The 20,514-nt window shown below is 39.6% G+C and overlaps 1 protein-coding gene across 3 annotated transcripts in view; it reads right to left on the bottom strand.

Annotated features, from left to right (window-relative positions):
* ntrk3b (neurotrophic tyrosine kinase, receptor, type 3b) overlaps window positions 1-20,514 on the bottom strand; it is a 214,734-nt gene that overhangs the window by 5,644 nt on the left and 188,576 nt on the right. For all 3 annotated transcript variants that reach the window (XM_084928310.1, XM_084928319.1, XM_084928303.1), the window contains 2 exons: window positions 19,296-19,539; window positions 5,359-5,517 (listed from right to left, as the gene is read on the bottom strand). In XM_084928310.1, coding sequence (XP_084784436.1) covers window positions 5,359-5,517; window positions 19,296-19,539 — 403 coding nt within the window. The remainder of the gene's footprint in view (window positions 1-5,358; window positions 5,518-19,295; window positions 19,540-20,514) is intronic.

The following is a 20,514-nucleotide window of genomic DNA, read 5'->3' as shown; positions in this document are numbered from 1 at the left end:
CAGTCTGTTTTGTCTCTCTGTTGTTTTACTTCCTCTTTTATTTAGTTTTCTCATGTTTAGTCTCTTGGTTTTAATTTCTGATTTTGTTCCTTTCCCTCCTTTTCCCTCCGTCTATCTTATCCTTTTTATTAGCACTTGGAGTTTATTTTTTCCCCCCTGTTTTTTGTTGTTAATGATAAAGAAAAATGAGGATTGTTTTATTGATCCACACTATTTTAAAACCACAACCACCTAAACTTTGGAACAGTCCTCCTCAGTGTATTAGGTCGCCTAAATCTGCTGAAAAAAAGGATTTTGCCCACTAATTTGGGCCACAGTTTACATAAATACATGCATGTATATACTGTGATGACACTGAGACCATATGGTTAACTATGTGTCTGCATGTGTTGGCTTTTATTTCAAATAAAGCACTTTGTAAAAGTGTGCTTTAAAAGCGCTATGCACATAAAGTTATTATTGTTAAATTTGCACAGAGACTAAGCTCGTGTTTGATGTTATTAAACATCATGGGGGCTACATTAATTTAATGGAATAACAATTGTAATCCATCAGGTTCCTCTGCGTCGTAATGATAGAGCTGTGATATCGATAAATCTGTTAACTTACACAGTCAGCATTTTTCTCAGCTTCCCTCTCTGGCTTCAAATAAGCGAGACTTTATTAATATATCAGGTCTTCTCCAGTCTTACTGACCACACACATTCACAATCTGCTGCTTTGGCTGTAGCAGCTGTGTTATTTTCAGCCTGTATTAAGTGTTTAAATTATTCATACTCTTCCCATAGTATAGTTTTATCTTTGTTTGTCAAGTCAGCTGCTCTGTTGTAAGTAGACCTGTCAATGTTTCTGGTTGGTTATTTGCACCCTTTCATGTGACTTATTAAGCTGACGCCTGCCTTTGTGTGACCACTTATTGTTACAGTTCTGGTGAGTGAAGCCAGATAATATAGATAATATGTATTCTGCAGGGCTTTGGTGATTTACAACCTTTATTTTTCCTTGACATAGTACTTGGACTCAATTAGAGCCTAGAGTAGTCTCACTTCCCATCTGAGATTCAGATTGTAGCACGCGTCCTTCGTACATACATCATATACTTGCAAATATGATAACATGTACTAATAGACAAGTGAAAGTGAAAACAAGGGTGTGATTAGTCACCCTAGTTCTATGATCACAGTTGGGGTCTCTGATCCCAGTACAAAGCATAACTCCAACCCCCTCACATAATAAGCAACTTGAGAGGACAGATAAGCAGCAGCGTGAGGGCAGATGTAATAAGGCTGGACTGGGATCAGCTGCTGCTAATAGGCCAAGACAAGAGGGGCTGCACGAAACAGAGCAGGTTGGCTATAATATCCTTGACCATCAATTTAGCACGCAGTGTAGTTTTCACCTTTTGCTTTCTGCATAGTAGATTAAATGAGAATTATGTTTTTTTTTCCAATAATGTGTCTACTGTGGGTCATGATAACTTTACACCAGGGGTCGGCAACCCTAGGCATGGTTAATTGATGGCATGGCCATAGCTGGAATGGCCATCGGGCATACCTGGCATTTGCTCGGTGGCCCGATGATTTATTATTAATTTTTTTTGGTAACGGTATAAACAATGAAAGGTGTTGGATTGGCCAGATGCTGGCCGGTGTGTAAAAATAACTCAGTTGTTTGGTGGTGGCATCGCGGAGCTTCCAGAGATTCAGTAAAATTAACAAGTGGTGGAGGCCAGCACGTGGATGAGGGAGATCTGAGGCAGGACGAGGAGAGACCCGAGGCGGCCGCCGGTCCGAGTGTCAGGTGAACTGAACTTCAGGTAAGAAGTTATGAAGTGTAGTCTATCTGGGTCAGATATAAACCAAGTTTAGGTGGAGTTTATTTTCGTTGTGCTGACTTTTTACAGTCAGTTACAATAACTCGTACTGGGTACTAGCTAGCATGACGGAGTTTCTATACAGCTGGGTGGGTGCTTTGATGTTACTGATGTTGAACTTTATTTAATTCATAAGGTTAGTTGATCAATGATCAGCTGATCGGCTTTTCTCTCTTGTTTGTTTATCGCCCACTTTGCGCCAAAAAGAGGAAACCGCCGGATGTCGCACTAAACAACAGCAGCACGTTTAAGCTTGATCAGCTGTTGTTAGAATTTATTTAATATTAATTTCTAGTATCAGCTGAGGTTTGCTAGAGCCACAGCTGTAAAAGCTGCTGGTCATGATATCGGTTTGTATATCTGGTGAGAGGGAAACATGAAGATGAAACCAGGAGATGTCCTTACTGAATCATCAGAGCTGAACAGGTGATGGAGAATCAGGTTTACCTTTTAGGTGACATGAATGAGTTGAAGGGAAGTTATGAACTGTTTCTGAGAGACAAATAACACCAGGATCCTTTTTTAAGTAGCTGACAGCTGGTAACTGTGCAGGGGTGGATCTAGCAAAGCCCTACCTGGTCCGGGGGCCAGGTAGGGCTGTTTTTATGTCCCAGTCCAGCCCTGGGCACGACACGCAGTGAATTAATCTGAGAAGGTGCATCAAAAAATAAATGGCCGCGCCAGCGGTGCACATCGCAAATCAGCTCGCATAGACACATTAGTTGTGCCTCTTCTTAATGACGGTATCTTACCTAACAACCCCAACTACCAGATTCAACTTGTAATTGGCTAAAAATAACTTAGCCTACTGGTGAGAGGGACGTTGTTAGCTTTCCACATTCCGACACTTCAACAGCTTCAGGAGCTGTTCGCTCAGCACAGCATCAGCACCACGGAGATACACGGATACATCCGTAGACTCGAGACACAATGCATTTTTGGGACTTTCAGGTGTATGGACCAATGTTTTATTTTCTGAACAAACCAGAAAGCTTTAATGAGCAGCTAGATTTGTCTCGCATTAACTGGCTGAGTTAATGCCAGTTAATGCAACATCGAAGCAGCTGGAATCCACAGCTGTGTGTGTCCATGGAGCTGCATTTTCACCTGCTGGACATCACTACCTGACAAGTTTAACTGTCTTCAGAACATTGCAGAGGACTTATTGACAGTATTTGGCTCTAAATATCTGTGTGAGCAGATTTTCTCTCACATGAGTCCTCAGGTAGCCGTCTGAATGCTGGACACTCGGAGACCTGCTTCTCTGAGTGGGAGACCAGAGATCACATTAACATGTGTGTCTCTGTATTAACAGACATGCCATATTGGCTTAGTTTATTTTTCTTATCATTCTTGTGAGGAGACCATAAATAGCATTTGTATTTTCTGTTGTACAGTTCATTTGCTGTTATGGATTTCTTGTTATGGATAAAAAGTGTCTTTTTTTTTTGCTTTCAAAATAGCTGATAACTATTCTCTGATAGCTGCCAACATCTGCGAACAAATATAATTCTATAAAGTGATTCTATATATTGTGTAACTGTTCATATAGAGCGTTATTAAATTTATTGCTAATGCAATCATATGGCACACTGACCTCTGAGGAAATTTTAAATGGCACTCGTCATCAGAAAGGTTGCCTACCCCTGCTTTACACTCACAACTTCCATGATAGAGATTTTGGAGAAGTGAGAAACAATGTGTGAACACCTTGTTCTGGAGTGGTTTGTATTAGTTTTCTGCTTCCTTCCAACTTCCAAAATTTTATATTCATTATTTTAACTGGAGAGATCATACCAAACATGGTACCCAGAACATTAAATATTTCTTACAGCTTTTACTTAAATTCATGCACCAACATTTATTTAATGGTCCATGTGTCACGGTCCTGGGTCGATGACCCAGTGTTTTGTGTATTATTGTTGTTATTCTATGATTTCTCCTTTGAATATGACTTCTTGTATTCTGAGTTCTTTTTTTGTATTCTAGTTTTAAGGTTTTGTTCTGTGCTCAGTCTGTTTCCTGTTTTACTTTGAAGGTCAATGTATTCCATTTTGCTTCCTCCCAATCTCGTCTTTGTATTTAGTTTCAGCCATGTTTCCCAGGTGTTTGCTCTTTGCCCTGTTCCCCACCTGTATTTAGTGTCTACATGTGTTCCCGTTCGTTGTCGCGTCGTCTCTAGTACTAGCCTGTGTGTTCTGTTTTCATGCCCCATTTCTAGCTCTCCCAGTTTAGGTTTTGTTTTGTATTTGCCAGCAATAAAGCTGTGGTTTTTGAGTCTGAGTTCTGCCTCTGTGAGTCTCCATATCGGGTCCTTTTCCTGCCTGCCTGCACACAGACCACGACACCATGGGGTAACCTGCTATTCCGTTTTGCTATCACATATAAAACTAAAAACGGGCATCTTGGTTAACGGGCACTAAACAGAATAACTGTTTGAGACATGTCTGACACAGAAAATGCATCACACTCTCTGCTGAAGAATGTATTTCTCTGTATAGAGTACATATATTATTCTTTGCTGTATTTAGAGATATCAAAAAACCAACCAACCAATCAAACAAAAAAAAAAAAAAGCAGACAAGCTGGTCGGTGTAGCTCCGTAGAGGATGATAGTGGAGCCAGTGGAGCCCAGAAGTGTGATGCCTGTTTGAAACATGTTCCTACAGCACCCAGGTGATACTTTACCACTGTCACTGAGTCACTAATGCTCATTTATAATTATTGCAGTAATTTTTCAACGACTTAAACAATGACAACAACTGAATAATAGGCATGTGAATAAGTGAATAACACAAGTACAAGAATTTCATCTGTACTACCTGTACGTACAAAATTACATTTGGAAAACAATTTACCTTCTTTGGCTGTGATATAATAAAGCACTCATCTCATCACAGTTTAATCAGCCGAGTGTTTCATTTAGCATGCCTAAAAACTTCTTCTGCGCAAGATGCAGAAAAATATGAAAATATCAAATTTGTATAAAGCCCAAAAGCACATTGACACTTCTATCGATATTTCCATTCTATTGTAATGCCTGGGCTTACCCTACAAGCGTAATCCTAATTGAATTTTATTGATTTAAAGCAAAGACTTCAATGAAAAAACAGACCGCTCATGGGCGTTATGTAATGTGGGCATGGGCATCAATTTATCACCTCACCAAAGAGTGAAGAAACAACACAAGGCAGTAGATTAAGATCCAGAATAGCAGTGGTCATTTAAATCTGCTATTAGCAAGCTCGGGATTTCAGCCTTTCCCCACTGCTGACGACATGTGGGGAAAGATTTTGATGTGCTTTGCAATAAGCTGCCCTACTTGATGTTTGGAAATGGAAAAGTAGACTTTCACATTTACCACTAGATGACCCGGAGCTATAATTTCCAGTGTGTGCATGAGATTCTGCAATTCAGCCTTTGATAATATGTGTATGTGCTATATCTTGTGAAGGTTTATCTATCGTGCTTCAGGCGCTTTTTACCTCGTTGTTACCCAGCTGAAACCAAGGCTGCTTCCCATAGGTAAAGATCTCCCACAGAATGACTCCAAAGCTCCAGACATCGCTTTCCGTGGAGAACTTCCTGTACATGATGCTCTCTGGGGGCATCCAGCGAATAGGTAGCATGGTGTGTCCTCCAACCTGAGAGGAGAATAGAGGAGAGGGGAGAGGAGATCTTTATTGCAAACAGAAATGTTGCAGCTAAGACAGAGATAAGAAGACTCAGTCATCAACACAACTCCCTGATGTCTGGGGATTAACTGTCCATACATGTAACTGATACTCTGGGCTTAACATTTCATGAATGCCAGCTGCACTGCTGAATGTTGACACTGATGCAATATAGAAAAATGCTGACAGCTCTGTATGCATTGAAGCAATAGAAATACTTTAGGTTATCGTATAAAATGGCCCCTTTGTTCTTAAGTAAAACAGCAATCCTTTCTCTGCAGAAGTACAGGCATTAAGAAGAGGATCAAAGTCTCACAGCATGGAGCTGAATGTGGAATTTAATCAGTTTTTAAATAAATCAACCAAGGGGATAAGAGAGCTGCTGAATACACACTTATGCACCATCATGGTAAAGACGTTCATGTGGCTTCTAAGGAATGTGATTAAATTCAACATAGCGGCATGCAAACATGCGTTTCTAAGATCTGCACAAGGCAGGGACAGTTGAAGAATAGCACATATCAGCTTGAAGCAGTTTGGTGTCTGTAAACCAGCAGCACATGAAATGAAGTCTCCCCTTGCTGTAAATCCTTTCAGGGTGGATATTAATCGATTAGACAATCACCCATTAATCATCAGCTTCCATTAGCAGGCATTGTTTTAAGATCTATTTCCCATTCGTGTCAGTGACTGTGTTTTAATCATGGCCGTGTCGGGTTGAATAAGACCGATGTGGGAATGAGCTGCAAAGTATTGCAAGTTTCAGCTCAGAATATGAGTGCAGTATCACTTACGGTGATTACAGTGAATGCTTTAAGTGTATTAGAAACAGATTTTTGTTTTTAACATGCAGGTGGTCTGACCTTTGCAGGAGAAATTTTTAGTGCTATTTTCTGATTGCCAGAAAGTTTACTGGCAATCAGAAAATAGCTTAAAGGGCTTAAATAGCCTATCTGTCATAACCACATACATGTCAACACATGATTAAAGTTCAATACTCAGGCCATGTGCTGATTTCATGAGACAACAAATGTGGTGAAAGCTGCACAAATATATTTGGATGATGAGTACATGTTTTTCTTTACTTTTTACTGAGGTAAAGGTTACTCTCAACATTTCCAAACAAAGGCTTAAGATAGTAGGATTATGATTACTAATTAACTCCCAAGAGTAAACATCTAATAGCCTTTAATAGACACTTAGTGTGTTTGTTGCCATATAGAACTAAGCAGACAGCAGTCTACATAGTTCTAGTTTATGTCCTAATCCTACTTAATCACCATTCATTTGTAACATTCTAATACAAATGACTACTTACAATACTAATTCTAAGCATTCTGTTGCCCTATCACTTCCTGCTGTCATTTATTTGTATTATCTGGTTCAGTTTTTGGCCTTTGCTGTTGTTATCTTGACAGTCCTGTTGAGATAAAATACGATGGATTCTAAGCCTCTTTGAGGTTTTTATCTCTAAGTCAGTGAAAGCACTCCTGCAGCATATCAGACACACATCTATCATCTGTCCATCATCAAAACCACCCATCCATCCATGCATTCACTGATCTATCCATCCATCCAGCAAGCAAGCAAGCAGGCCAGCAAGCAAGCCAGCAAGCTAGCCAGTCAACTACTCTTTTGGGCTCATTTTCTGTGCTTAGGACAAAATAAAATCCACAGTCAGACGTGCCATAGGCTCTGAAATCATCATTAGGAAAACCTCTTAGCTCGTAGCTGCATTCACCCTCATATGGTTCCTCCTATCTGTACCTCTGGGTTACAACACAATCAGATTCATTTAATCATAATAAGCTCTTTTCCCAACTCCATTTACCAGCTCCAACATCTGTGTGCCTTCAGCTGTGAGTGCTGCGTGGCATTTTAAGTATCGAGAAAAAAAACTCAGCTCAAGTCTTACTAATTACCTCCTAGTTCCGTAGCGCGCTCATTGCACATTTCCTTTGAAAGTCAAACACAATCTCCGTGTGTCAGCTTGACGTAGCAGATGAATCTTGGTGGATGTTTTCAAAGAGACATAAGATTTGTCAGTTTGCCAAAAGTCTACTCCTTCCTGGGCATTTATTCAGAGCGTCCTTTAGTTTGTACACTTCATCAAATTTAGTTGCTGAGTTAGAGGCCTCTGTTTGTTTTCCTCTATATGTCCTTCATCTGCAAACTTCTCGAATATCTATTAAAAGCACCAAGTTTATGTGTTAACTCTTTCACTACTGACTATTAGCTACTTTCAAATTAGTCTTTTGTAAAACTACACAAGACAGTCTTGGAAACTATACGACACAGTCTTAGAAAATATACCCAAAAGTATCAATGACAACACTGGCTGCCCTTACAGGCATATAGTGAAGATCAAGCAGCAACCTCCAGGGTTGAAAAATGAAGCTCGCCTCAAAAAATGGACCAGGAATGTGGTGTTGGTCCCTTTTAATAGAATTATCTAACAAATCATATGTCTTGCTGTGAAGTGCAGCGCATCCAAGAAGCTTTTGCTTCAGTTTTGGTAAGTATAATCATATCTTTGCCTGTGCTGGATGGCAATCACACCTCGTTAACTGGGCTTGCTAGCATTGCTAGCTAGTTCACATGTTTCAGGTTTCTGTGTTGAGCTGGGCTCTCTGCTTCAGGCTGTGTGTGCAGTCAATCAAAAAAGTACGTTTCATGTGCCTATGACTCTTTCACTATGAGTGCCACCACCTCCCATCAGAGCTGTTATCAGCTAACAGTGATAAAATCGTGAAAAAAATCTATAAACAAAAACATACTACAGTTAAAAAAAATATAACCAGGAACACAAACCTGGCTAAGAGGTTGGAATAATTTGAGATAATATGATGCAGAAAACCGTTAATCCTTGGATTTAGCACACGGTAAAAAATCAACATTTTAATTCTAATTAATAATTTTAATGCTGGATGCATTCTTGGTACTGCATCCAGGCCTGCACTGTAGAACTAGGTAACTTTAAACTGTATAAATGTAAATATTAGATATTACCATCCATAGTCTAATAAAGGAGAGATGTAAATCAGTTTAGAGAATTAACAGCTTAATTCTATATTTAGACTGAATTAGATACATAAAGAAAACATTTATACATTTGCACCACTCACCACTTGCCCACTTACAAAGAAATGAACAGTCTCTAATTTCTACATAAAAGCTATCAATTTATAACATTTTGTATTTTTATATATGTTACCGTCCATTACTATTTATAATTATTTGTAAGACTGTTTAATGCATTTATAAAAATAATCTATAAACCCAGACAGAATGAGAGTGGACTCGTCTGAGACGCATCTCTTTGCAGTAGGGGGACATTTGGTTGTATTCTAGTTATATTCAGTTTATATATTATAGTTATATAAAAACAAAGTTACTGAGCATTTATGTGAGCTTCATGTAATTTTGAAGCTAAATTGCAACTGACAGCAACTACGTCATTATTTGTGGAATTTAATTTATGAATTTCAGTTTTAAGTGCTCTATTTCTGCTGATTTGTCACAGTTAATGACCGTATTATCACAAACCGATTTTGTATAATTGCAAACTTGACTCCATTCAATCACAAACTAACAGCAGACTGACTGGTCTTGTGTTATCTCGGCCTTCACGCACCAAAGTCACTTTGAAGATGGCAGCTGACTGTGAGTAGTCACAGACAGAAAGAACCATTTCAAAGGCAACAAGATATCATGCTTACCGCACAAGGTTGCTTTAGTTTTGTTCATCACAATCTTCAATCCCTGTTTTCCCAAGTGTGACTGTAGCACTACTCAAATGGTAGCTTTTAGAACATATTAACTAAGCTGTTCGAAAAAGCCACAGGTCGCTCATCTATATTTCATGCTCTAAATAAGTCATCCTGTATTAACAAGCCAACATTAGCATTTTCCCTAAGTTCAGCTATACCAGGCAGATAGTAGGTTGAAAATAGTTATGACTCAGAAATGACTTGTTGGGTACAAGCTGTTTAATTTTAGTGATAAAAAGGTGTCAATTTCCATTTTTTAAAAGTTGTTAGATATTATAATTGGCTAAATCTGAACCTGTAAGTGAGACTAACATTTAAAAGAGGAACACAACCGTTTTTGAAAAGGTTAATTTTGATGACTGAAAGTCACACATACAATTTTGTACACACAAGTGAACCAAAATGTTCAGTGGAAAAAAAACTCACGAAGGTGCCTAGTAGAACTACCTGGTGAATGGTTTGTAAGCCTTGTTATGAGATATACAATGGTAACCTATCATCATACAAGAAAGAAGAACCCCGAGGTGTTTTTGTGTCCTGGTTTATTGAACTCCTGATTGTAGCTCCTTGTCTCAGGTGTCTTGACTAAGTCGATATCTGGTGTGCAGAGTGTTTACTTGGAAGTGTTATCCCAAAGTTGTATGCTTTTCTCGGACTGAATACAAATCAATATTTGTACACAGGGCCTGCAGGTCAACAAGACCAATAGAGACACTATTCTTTACCAACACCTATATGCTGACTGAGAATCAGAATCAAACTCCATTAACCTCCAGCATGTCAAACTGGAGGACACTGGAGGACGTTTCTTCTTTACTGAACACACTTTCATTATTCTTCCATTCACTTCCATATGGATGGGAGATGTTTAATATATGTATTGTATCCTGTAAGATTTACTCATCAAAATGGCCACTGTCACATTTTCTCACAAAAATGTAATAATAATTAAGTATGAATCATGTCAACATAATGGCTGAAATATATAAAAACAGTCTCTGAAAGCAGTTTGGAAACATAAATCGCTAAAAGTATACTTCACAGATAATGTGGATTTTGAATTTCTATTTGTTATGACAGACATTTGCATTTCTGTCAAGTGTAGCGATGTTAAGTCTTTCTATTATTCAGAGCTTTATGCTTTAAAAACTTTTCCTTCTTTTTATCAGGAGGATTTGCAGAGTTTTACCTCCATTCTCCTGCTTTACATTGACACCTCAGAGCAGCCCAGTACAACCACAGTCTTTCACTGAACCCGCCAGGGGTTAAGTGCTGTGCTCGACCGTGTCTCACTGTCGAGTTGTAAAGTACAAAGAATCAATGTATCATTCTCCTGAAACCTGTAGAACCCCGGTTGTGCTTTTCTATAAGTTGCTCAAGGGCACCTGAGTTGTTACACAGATGCATCCTTTACCTCTTAATTTCTTGAGGCTTGCTCCGCCATCTCCCTGCCTAAACAATTATGATCCGTCACCACCTTGGAAGATAATCAAAGCTGCTGTTTTTCCTTCCTTCAGTGGTAGGACAGATAAAACAGTAATTAAGATAAACATAAATTCATGAAGCGTTCCAAATAAGGTGCCCTTTCTCCACATCCTGAATTAACACACTTATTGACAATGCCACTGGCAGTAGTTCTCTCTTCCACACACCCTTAAACTCATTCTTTAGGGTTTCACTTCAAGCTAAGGGCCAAATGAACACAGACTTAGACTCTACCTGGTCTCATTACACATGGCACAGTTTAACATTGTACACAACATTAAGCCAATATTGATGCAGAGACCAGTCGCCCCTATTATGCAAAACCTCTGGGTCGAGGTAAGCTAGGTGGGCCGAGTGTGAGGTGAAGAAGTTGGCGAGGGGCTGTATACCAATCTGTCCCTCTGTGGAGCGTTATAAAGACTAAACAAAATTAATTAAGTTCCCGTTAGTCTAAATGACTTATCTGAGGTCCTCCCTGCCCACTGCATGCAAGGCCCAGCCTCATCAGATGCATACTAATGATTTAACCGGAGCCGCCGTGGCGAGGGGCATTAAAAGTGGCTGACTCGCTGCTTCCCAAATGATTGCATGCCATCACCTTGGGTTTTTGTGACAAGGCCATGGTAATTAGCTTGGAACATGGGGAAAAAGGAAAAAAAAAAGCTGAACACATAATAAAAATAAAATAATTGCCCCTGTAATTATCCTCATCTTTCTCACTCAATGTCACATCAAGAAGCTGGCAATGCTCTGCGGGGAGTGAGGAATGAGTCTGGGGCTTTTTTTGTTGCTGTGTAAACTGGATTAGTGCTCTGCCTGTCCCACCGTAGCAGGGGAGTGATTGGATTAACGGCGTGGAGAGCACAGCAGCATGGCAGGGGGATAGATTACTGGCCCAGTCGGGCTCTTCGATGGGCGCACCGTGGCCTGTAGGGAGCCCTAGGAGGCCCCAGACATCTTAAAGGGCCCCGATAACCATCTTGAGACACTCTCTCTCCCTGCTTTAACCGTGTTGCTATCTCTGCTCTCCCAGCTCAAACAGCAACGAACACAAGTTCACTTTTAGAGGCTATGATGTCCATTAGGTTTCTACCTGCTGCGCTGCTGCCAAGTGGAGATAAAGTGGTATCTACTCTGGCCACTGCACACCAGTGGGTGGTGAAACTTTCTGAAGGTATTTATTTTTTTAAACAGGCACACACACACACATATTTCACTATAGCTATCATGCAATTGTACTTTATTTTCTGTATCTAGCTCACCAGGCTGATACTACAATGAGGAGAAAGGTAGGGCCTCATTGTTGTTGCTGACTTTGAGCTGCATCTTGAATATGAATTATTTAGATACAGCTGGGTTTGGAAATGTTTGGACACTTCAATAGAGCAAATACAGTGGGTTAAATGTAAAGTGCAAACCAGTGATCAGTGTCAATATTATACGATTTACAATATAATTGTAAAATAAAAGAAGCAGTATTGATGATAAAGTGATGCTACAAAACAATATGACAGCCTGACATGTTTGTGGCTCTGCACATCCTGATTCATCCTAACAGGACAAGGACCCCTTTGACATTAGTCCACAGGGTCACTGCCAAAGTCCCTCTACAGTTGCTGATTGTACTCCATGCAAACATCTCTTAGATTGAAAAATGGCTCATACAGTATTTTAAAAAATAGCTTGGAACTTGTTTGGAATGAAAAAAAGAAACAAATATTTGTTGTGTTTTTTATGATTTCCAATCTTTGTGTCAGGTTACGCTAACCAGATGCTGGCTTTATCTTTAAATATCCCATAGAGGTATAAGAGTGCCATCAATCTCTCCATTTACGTCTCAACAAGAAAGCAAAAACATTTTCTAAATTTATTACTCCATACGGCAGTCATCATATAAGACAGCTGTGTTCTAGGCAAAGAGACAAGAACAAAACAAAAGAAACCTAAGGGGAATGGTAGAACAGACTTTTTTTTTATCCCTCCATGCAGAAATAATAAATATGGCCTGTGTACTCATTAGCACCAAGCTGCACACAATTTTGCGGAGCTTGTGCTTGATAAATAATGCAGCAGAGGAGCATTTCTTTGATCCTTGAAAAATAAAAGAAACCTGGTGACCATTTTTCTTCAAAGAAAGGCAGTGCAGGTAAGCACGGGCTTTCTGGCAGAGACACTAAGAACACCAAGTCCTTGAAAATGAGTCATTAGATTGTAACAGTGTTCGATATCCCATAGTCCATAACCATGAGTCAGTGTCTCTAAAATCATTTCAATTTTCCTAACAAATACTAAGTGTAAGATTTGAATTTTTGTTCTCCTTATTTACCCAAGCAAGGTTTACCGGACACATATTTTTCATCCTTGGTAATTATCAGCTTTACACTTAGACAATTTTGCGCTGTTTAAGTACGTTGACTTCACGGATTCTTTTTGATGGTAGCGATCGGGCGGAGACTTTTATTTCCAAAATCAGACGTCTTTATTTGCACTTCACAATAAAATACAGATGCATCCGGAGACCTAGCTAACTAGCCTCCTTCCGCTACGTCTAGCGAGGTCTGGCTCACAACCGGAAGTCAACAAACTCTTATGGGTTCGGTGTCCCGCCCATCCGGTCGTTAAGTCTGACGTCACTAGCCGTGTCTGGGCCTAAACTCCGCTGCAGGTCCATATATCAAACGATCACTATGGCATTACTGAGAGTTGAAAAACTGTCTAAAGTCTTTCATCTTTAATAAAATGATCAGCGTTCTGCTCTACCAGGTGTAACAATTGAGTTTAACATCCAGGCATCCATGAAAACGGAATTTATGACATTTAACGGAGTTTGAAGTTAGCAGGAAGTTAGCTCGCTAGCTTCTATCTAAATACAATATAGCATGTCCTGACTGCGGTTTTGGAAACAAATTAAAACGTACAGCTCTGTTATCACCAACATAAATGAAGACAGAAAACTAAACAGCAGTGACGTTTGTAGGGTTACTGAAGTTTGGCTAGCTGGTATATAATGATGTGCTACGTGACCGCTAGCGACACAGCTATGTTAGCATAATATAAACAAAACTTTTTTTCCACTCGATAAAAGTTAACATGAATGTTCTCGGTGGTCAGGAACAAATGTAATCGCATGGCAGGATGCTGTAAAAGAACCAAACTTCAGCCAGGAGAACAACTGAGATAATCCATCCACAATACGAGGTTAGTCGTTCATATACTGCTGCATGGGCTGGGCTGTAGTTACACCCTAAGGTTTTAAAAACTGAGCTTAAATAAATGATTAGCGGTAATAAAAGCCGAGGGAGGTCAACAGTGATCACTGACTGTTTTAGGAGCTTTTTGAGATTAAATAGAAGAAAATACATAACATTAAACATGTTAACAACACAAAAGCCATATTAAACGCAGACTACTTTAGGCCCGGAAGTAGGATTCGTCACGTCATCACTTAACGACCGGATTGTACCACCCCCTTCAACTGTCCTGCCTCCAGTCTTCCCCACCTCAGCACTCTAGATAAAATCACTTAGGTTTAAGCTTCCTAATCTTCCACACTTACAATGAAAATATAAAATCATGAGTACATAATCACATTTCACACAAGCACCACTTCCCACAGCGCTCAAAGAAATGAAAAACAACTCAAACTTTGCTAAATGAAAACATTGAAGGTTTTTTGAATCCTGGATAATTTTTAATAAGAACTGTTGAAAAAGTAAAAAAAGTAAGCCTTTACGTATTATCATCTGAGAAGAACCTCTATGTCAGTGTTAATAAAATGAGTCCAACCCTCTATTTAAACTAGAAGAATTGGTGCACAGCATTACAGTCTGACTGCAGCTTTCAAGTAACCAGACTGAAAACTTTTCACTGGACTTTTCACTTTTTTATGCCTTGGGAGCAGAATATGACACTAATTGCAAAATTGCTGTTAATTACTCTTACAAATCAGAAGCTGCCTTGGACTCCTGATTAGACAGAACATTCAACATAACACTCTTAGACAACCTGCATGAGCCCCTTCATCTATCCTGCAGATGCTTCTGAAACTTTTCCGAAAACAACAACAGAAAAACAAAAACAGCTTTTCACTTGCTTTTCATTCTTGCAGCTTTAATGCCTAGCCACCTTTAGAGCATTCACTGTCATTTTGCCCACCTAACCATGTATAATTCAGTGCCTCACTCTCCGAGCCCAGGAAAACATTTCCTGATATATCGCGAGGTACTGGTATAAAACAACTTCAGAGCAGGCTCGGGTGCTGCCGTCGGCCTGCACTAGCTCATGCAGTTGTCTCCTTTGAAACAACACAAAGGTATGTGCCTACAGTGTGAGGATGTGACAGATGGAAGTGATTTAGGACAATATTCGTCTTTTTCTTGAAGTTGCTCCCTCCTGCTGCAAAGTGTCTTTTGGGCAACGAGCATGGATACGACTAGTCAGCTATGGGAGTATTGTACTCTTGGCAGGACGCTGCTATTTATAATTACTCAACACAGGGAAAGTGTCCAATACTGTTAGGAGCGCCTTATCTCCGGGCTCTGTCAATATTCCTATGTGTAGGCGGGCACTGATGCTATCCCAACGCACCAAACAGCAGCTTCACTGCAATTCAGGCCACACACATCCAAATGCACACAAATACACGATAAATTCAAACTAAGACTGGTTCCCTTTTTCTTCTTCTACAAACCATTTCTCTGGTTTCTGTCTAACCCAACATAGTGATTTAAAAAAATATTTCCATTCCTCACTGCAGAGACTGTGTGTGTGTGTGCTGATTCAGTAAATTATTCAATAAATTATTCAACCATCTAAAATTTCTCCAATAAATTCACCACAGAGTTTGAAGCTAACGTTCAACTGAAAAAGTTACTCAGACTGACTCCCACCAGGCTGTTCCTGCAAGGCCTTTTTTTTTCACTGTCCCACTGTGTGTGTGTGTGTGTGTGTGTGTGTGTGTGTGTGTGTGTGTGTGTGTGTGTGTGTGTGTGCGTTTACCCCTAGCCCCTTTGTTAGCCTACGCAGAGCATAACTACACAAGAACAACCATCTGCTTGTTTTCATCTGTCAATGGGGAGCATACCATGTTTGGAAACTGAGCTCATCACCCCCACCTGAGACCTCTGCTGGTGGTAGTCAGGGTGATAAGGTGTGCTTGGAGGCTCACCTTATCACCCTCATGTCCAACCTGCTCTGCACGGACACCCCATACAACCAGCAGAACATATCAAGGACATGGTCCCCCATGATCCCAGCTTCCCACTCCCTTAAATATATTATACTGCATGTTTCACTCACACAAACAAAATCTTAAATGCTTACAAAACATGTCAAACATCTCCTGGTTGCCCAATTTGGCTTTATATCTGTTAAATCTTCTTGAAGTTACTTTATTTTGAGACCAAGCCAATAACTCACAGCACTGATATATTAAGCTTATAATTGTTAAAACAGCAACAAACAACTGAACCATTTAATCTTCCAACTGATTGGTATCTGCTGCTAAATCGGTTGTGACTGAGGAAATAAAATGGGTTCTTAACTAAAATGAAGAAACAGTCTGTTTTAAACTTTACTTGTCCACAAAGAACCACTACAGCTACCAAGAGCTATTATCCAACCATGAGCTCCATGAAGGGGCTCACAGTTAAAGGGAAGAGAATTTTCTCCAATGTGTCATTTAGCTGTTTATCATTCTAAATTCTAATATTCAATCATAATATAAAGTCAGCACTAGAAAAAAACCTAGCACAATACCTTGTAATTGGTCCAAGGGCTTGGGCACAGCTGACCAAGCCACCTTTGTGGATGGACTCTACAGTCTCTGGGCCATGCTGCAAATTTGTTTTCAATTTAATTATTATTGAGACAGCATAATTTTTCTGGATCTTAATCACCCTTCTTTCCTGCATTCAATGGATTATTTCCATTATGGGATTACTACACATGTAACCTACATATGTACAAATGATCTAGGATATTGTACAGTCCCATTTTACTCCACTTAGTCTGTGTTAAATGCAAATGACCCTCCTTAAACTGCAAAGAGTGACCCTCTACTTTCTCTAAGATCTGAGATGCTCAAGTAAAACTGCTCAGATGACTAAGGAGCTTAGAAAGAAAAGAGCATCTGGACTTCTTTAAGTTGCTTGAAGACGTTTCACCTCTCATCCGAGAAGTTTCTTCAGTTCTGACAGTTAGACTACGATGACCTGGACAGATGCTCAGATGACGCTGAAATGGTCAAACTTGTACTAAGGTTTTAGGTGTTATTACCTGAACTGTATCAAACATTGAAAATCTTGTTTGCAAAGCTCTTGGTTTTTTTCTCTTTTTCTTGTGACCTCTAGGTCAAAACCTTTTTTTTTCTACCTCCAGCTCACAAATGCTGATTATATACAAACTAACTATTTTACATTTGTTAGGTTAAGGTTTGTTTTTTTTGTTTTTTTTAAATGAGTGCACCATATCTAGTACAGGAGATCAGATATGTGTCTCTGCAAACCACACTTATTTAACAAATATGCCACTACTTTCTACTGGAAGCATCTCAAACTGACTTGGACTGTGGTAGTGAGATTTAATTTTAAAAGTTGGAGAAAAGAATACTCTTCGTCAGTGTAGCTGCTCTTAAATGTTGTGTTCAATCAGTTGTAGATTGTAATAGTTTCATTTGTCTGTTTATGTTTATGACAGTGTTTGTTGTTCTGTTGCTGAGTATTAGGGCCAAAGTAAGAAAAATATATATCTTATTGATCATTTTGAGAATGATTTTTTGAAAAAAGTCAAAATGTGGAGATTACATTTGTTGTTTCAAGACAAACTGGCACAGCTGCTGTACCCTGAAGTACCCTAAATCACACTGCAGAATTGGTTTAAGTAACAAGGAAGGAAATGATTTCTCTTTTAGCACATAAACACAGTGTGGTTATCAGTATAAGGATGTTGAAAAGATGGTGCAGAAACCTGCATCTGGTCAGAGGGAAAAACACACAAACTCAGAAGAGTAGATTCATAGAACATGAAATGGCTGGTAATGGACAGATGCAAGGTTATCGATGGTTACACCCTCGTCCAATAAAGAGGATGGATGTTGTTTCACGAGACAGCTGATCAATTTATTTCACTAACTCATCCAAACAAGGCATTTTGGAGAAGGTGTAGCAGGATATAGAGTACTTGAAACAACAATGTAATCTCCACATTTCGACTTTTTTCTCAAAATAGATTTTGGACTTTAATCTCGAAATTTCGACTCAATTCTCAAAATGATCAACAATATTTTTTTTTCATAACAAAGGTAACAACACTACCGCTTTTTTAATCTACTACTATTTTCATTCTTCCACTTTATAAATTATTGATGGTCAGCTCATTGATAGCATTGAATAATATATTTCAGAACTGTGGCTGACAAATGAACATGTCATCAAACTATATCACTGAATATTAGAGAAGTCTTTAATATTCTAAAGATTAAGTAGCTTCATGTGCACAAAAAAACAAAAAAACAAATATGCTTAAAATGACTGAGTTTGAAGTCACACTTGAAATGAAAACATATATGTTTGTGTTTTAAATTTTACAGTGGTCTTCTCAACACTTTTCCTCAGCTTAACTTTATGAAACCCTTTTGCCCAATGAGAGCCCAGACATTGAAAAGTACACACAGAATCTGGCAATAATTACTTCATAAGAAGAACAAATAATCTTAATCACTCTTATGTCCGTTACACAGATTGTGGATGGACATGGACCCATGCACCAACTGCTAAAAGCATCTCCCCTCAAATTTCCTCAGACATTATTTCATGTGTGCAGAGCTGCTTACCCAGCAGGCAAGTACTTCATAACTGCTGGCGTTGCCCCAAGCAATGTCCGAACTGTCCCAGCTGTCACGCTGGGAAAACAGAATCAGGCGCACCTAAAGTCATTTCACAGGCCCAGGCTTTTTAAAGCAGCCAGATCTGTAGCAGCCATCACTCCACATATTTGTTCAGCAAAAATGCTAAATTCTTCAGCAAAGTAGTTGCCGCCTGGCATTCATCGTCGCTAATCGTGTTAAACAGTAGAGAAGACATGAATTGGACGCTATATAAACAAGCCTTTAAGCATTAGGCTAGAGGCTCAGCAGGCTCATCTCATCTCATACCATGCTGCTAAACAGCTCCATCCTTGCCTGCATGTATAGCTGGCTGCGCAGTCCTGGGGCTGTATTATGGATGGGAGAGCTGATAACTCTCCTCAGAAAAGAAAAATTAAATAAAATAACGCAGCAGAGTAACACCCTTCACCCATTAGAAATATGTTTCTTACTAAGAGCTACAAAGGCTTTATTACAAGACAACATAGAGAAGAGGCCAAGTGAATATGGCAGAATTGTCTGAGGTGTGGAAAAAGTTTAAATCGTTTCGGCCTCACTCACGCTTGCAAACAGCTCTTTCTTTTAATCAAAAATAACAAGCGAACCAAACAATACCGGCTGACGCTTACCCTGTAGTAGTCACTGCTGTAGATGTCCCTGGACATGCCGAAGTCTCCAATCTTCACCAGCAGGCCATTGCCCACCAGGCAGTTGCGGGTAGCCAGATCTCTGTGCACAAAGTGCTGGGAGGCCAGGTAAACCATGCCTGAGGCAATCTGGGTGGCAATGTGCAGCATCTGGGAAAGGCCCAGCTCTCCGTTGGACTGCAGTGGCTGGCCATCTACCAGGATCATGGCATCTGGGCCGTGGGCTCTGTATTACAAAGAATAGTGGATGATGATTTGATGTACTTGTATTTATATTGGTGGATTCTGGATAATGTTGACTTGAGCTCTGTGGTATTATTTTACAGTTAGACTTGAATTATCATGTTGCGTCCAGTCAAATTTGAAGGATGCAATTAAGACCATAAACTCATCGGAAAGGTGTTTATTGAGCATAGATTAAGGCAGCTGAGGGGTTGTTTTCTCACAGACTTGTATACAACCAGACTTCTTTTTGCTCCAGAGGAGTCACCCCCTGCTGGCCATTTGAAAGAATGCAGGTTTAAAGCACAACAGTCTAATGCCCAAGCGAGGCTCCAGCTTTGTCTTATGAAACCAACTTTCATTATTATTTATTAGAAAGTGAACTCTGTTATTTCTTCTCTCCTACTGTAAGTTTCATAGCTACACTTTAATTACTGGCTATAGGACCCTTTAGAGAACATTCTACATGTTGAACGGGCCTGCCTCTTTAAGAAGTAATCCAAAGCTCCTTATACTTCTAATAAACCCTTATCCTGGCAATATATGTGCCTCTTTTTACCTATTGAGGATAATTACCATAATAAAGCGAGACTGTTAGAAATATTAACAAATGAACTATACTCTGCAAGCACTGCTTTACTGGCAGCGATAAACTGTTATGTGTCTGTTGTTCTTAATTCTGTGGTTGTAAGCTGTGAGCTTAGAGATTTTTTTCTTTGGCAAAAGTTTCATGTAGGCCAACTTGTCAGGAGTTTTAACCAAGTCTCTGGATTTTCATCACAGGACTGTACATTTACCAGAACAGGTTGACTGCAGGTTTCTGGGTGACGATGAAGAACTCATTTCCTGTGAAGACTTCCTGCTGTTCTCATCACCTTCTCGTCACTTTGATTACAGACCAGGTGTCATGCAGGGAGGACTACCGCTCTCTCACTCTCTCGGCCTGTTTTTCCATCCCCAAGTCAGAATTTTATTGCAG

This window comes from Perissodus microlepis, chromosome 1, assembly GCF_051167445.1.
Source record: "Perissodus microlepis isolate ML-2025 ecotype Zambia chromosome 1, ASM5116744v1, whole genome shotgun sequence".
In the NCBI taxonomy this organism is placed as follows: domain Eukaryota; kingdom Metazoa; phylum Chordata; class Actinopteri; order Cichliformes; family Cichlidae; genus Perissodus; species Perissodus microlepis.
This window is presented reverse-complemented; position numbering and strand designations above follow the sequence as displayed.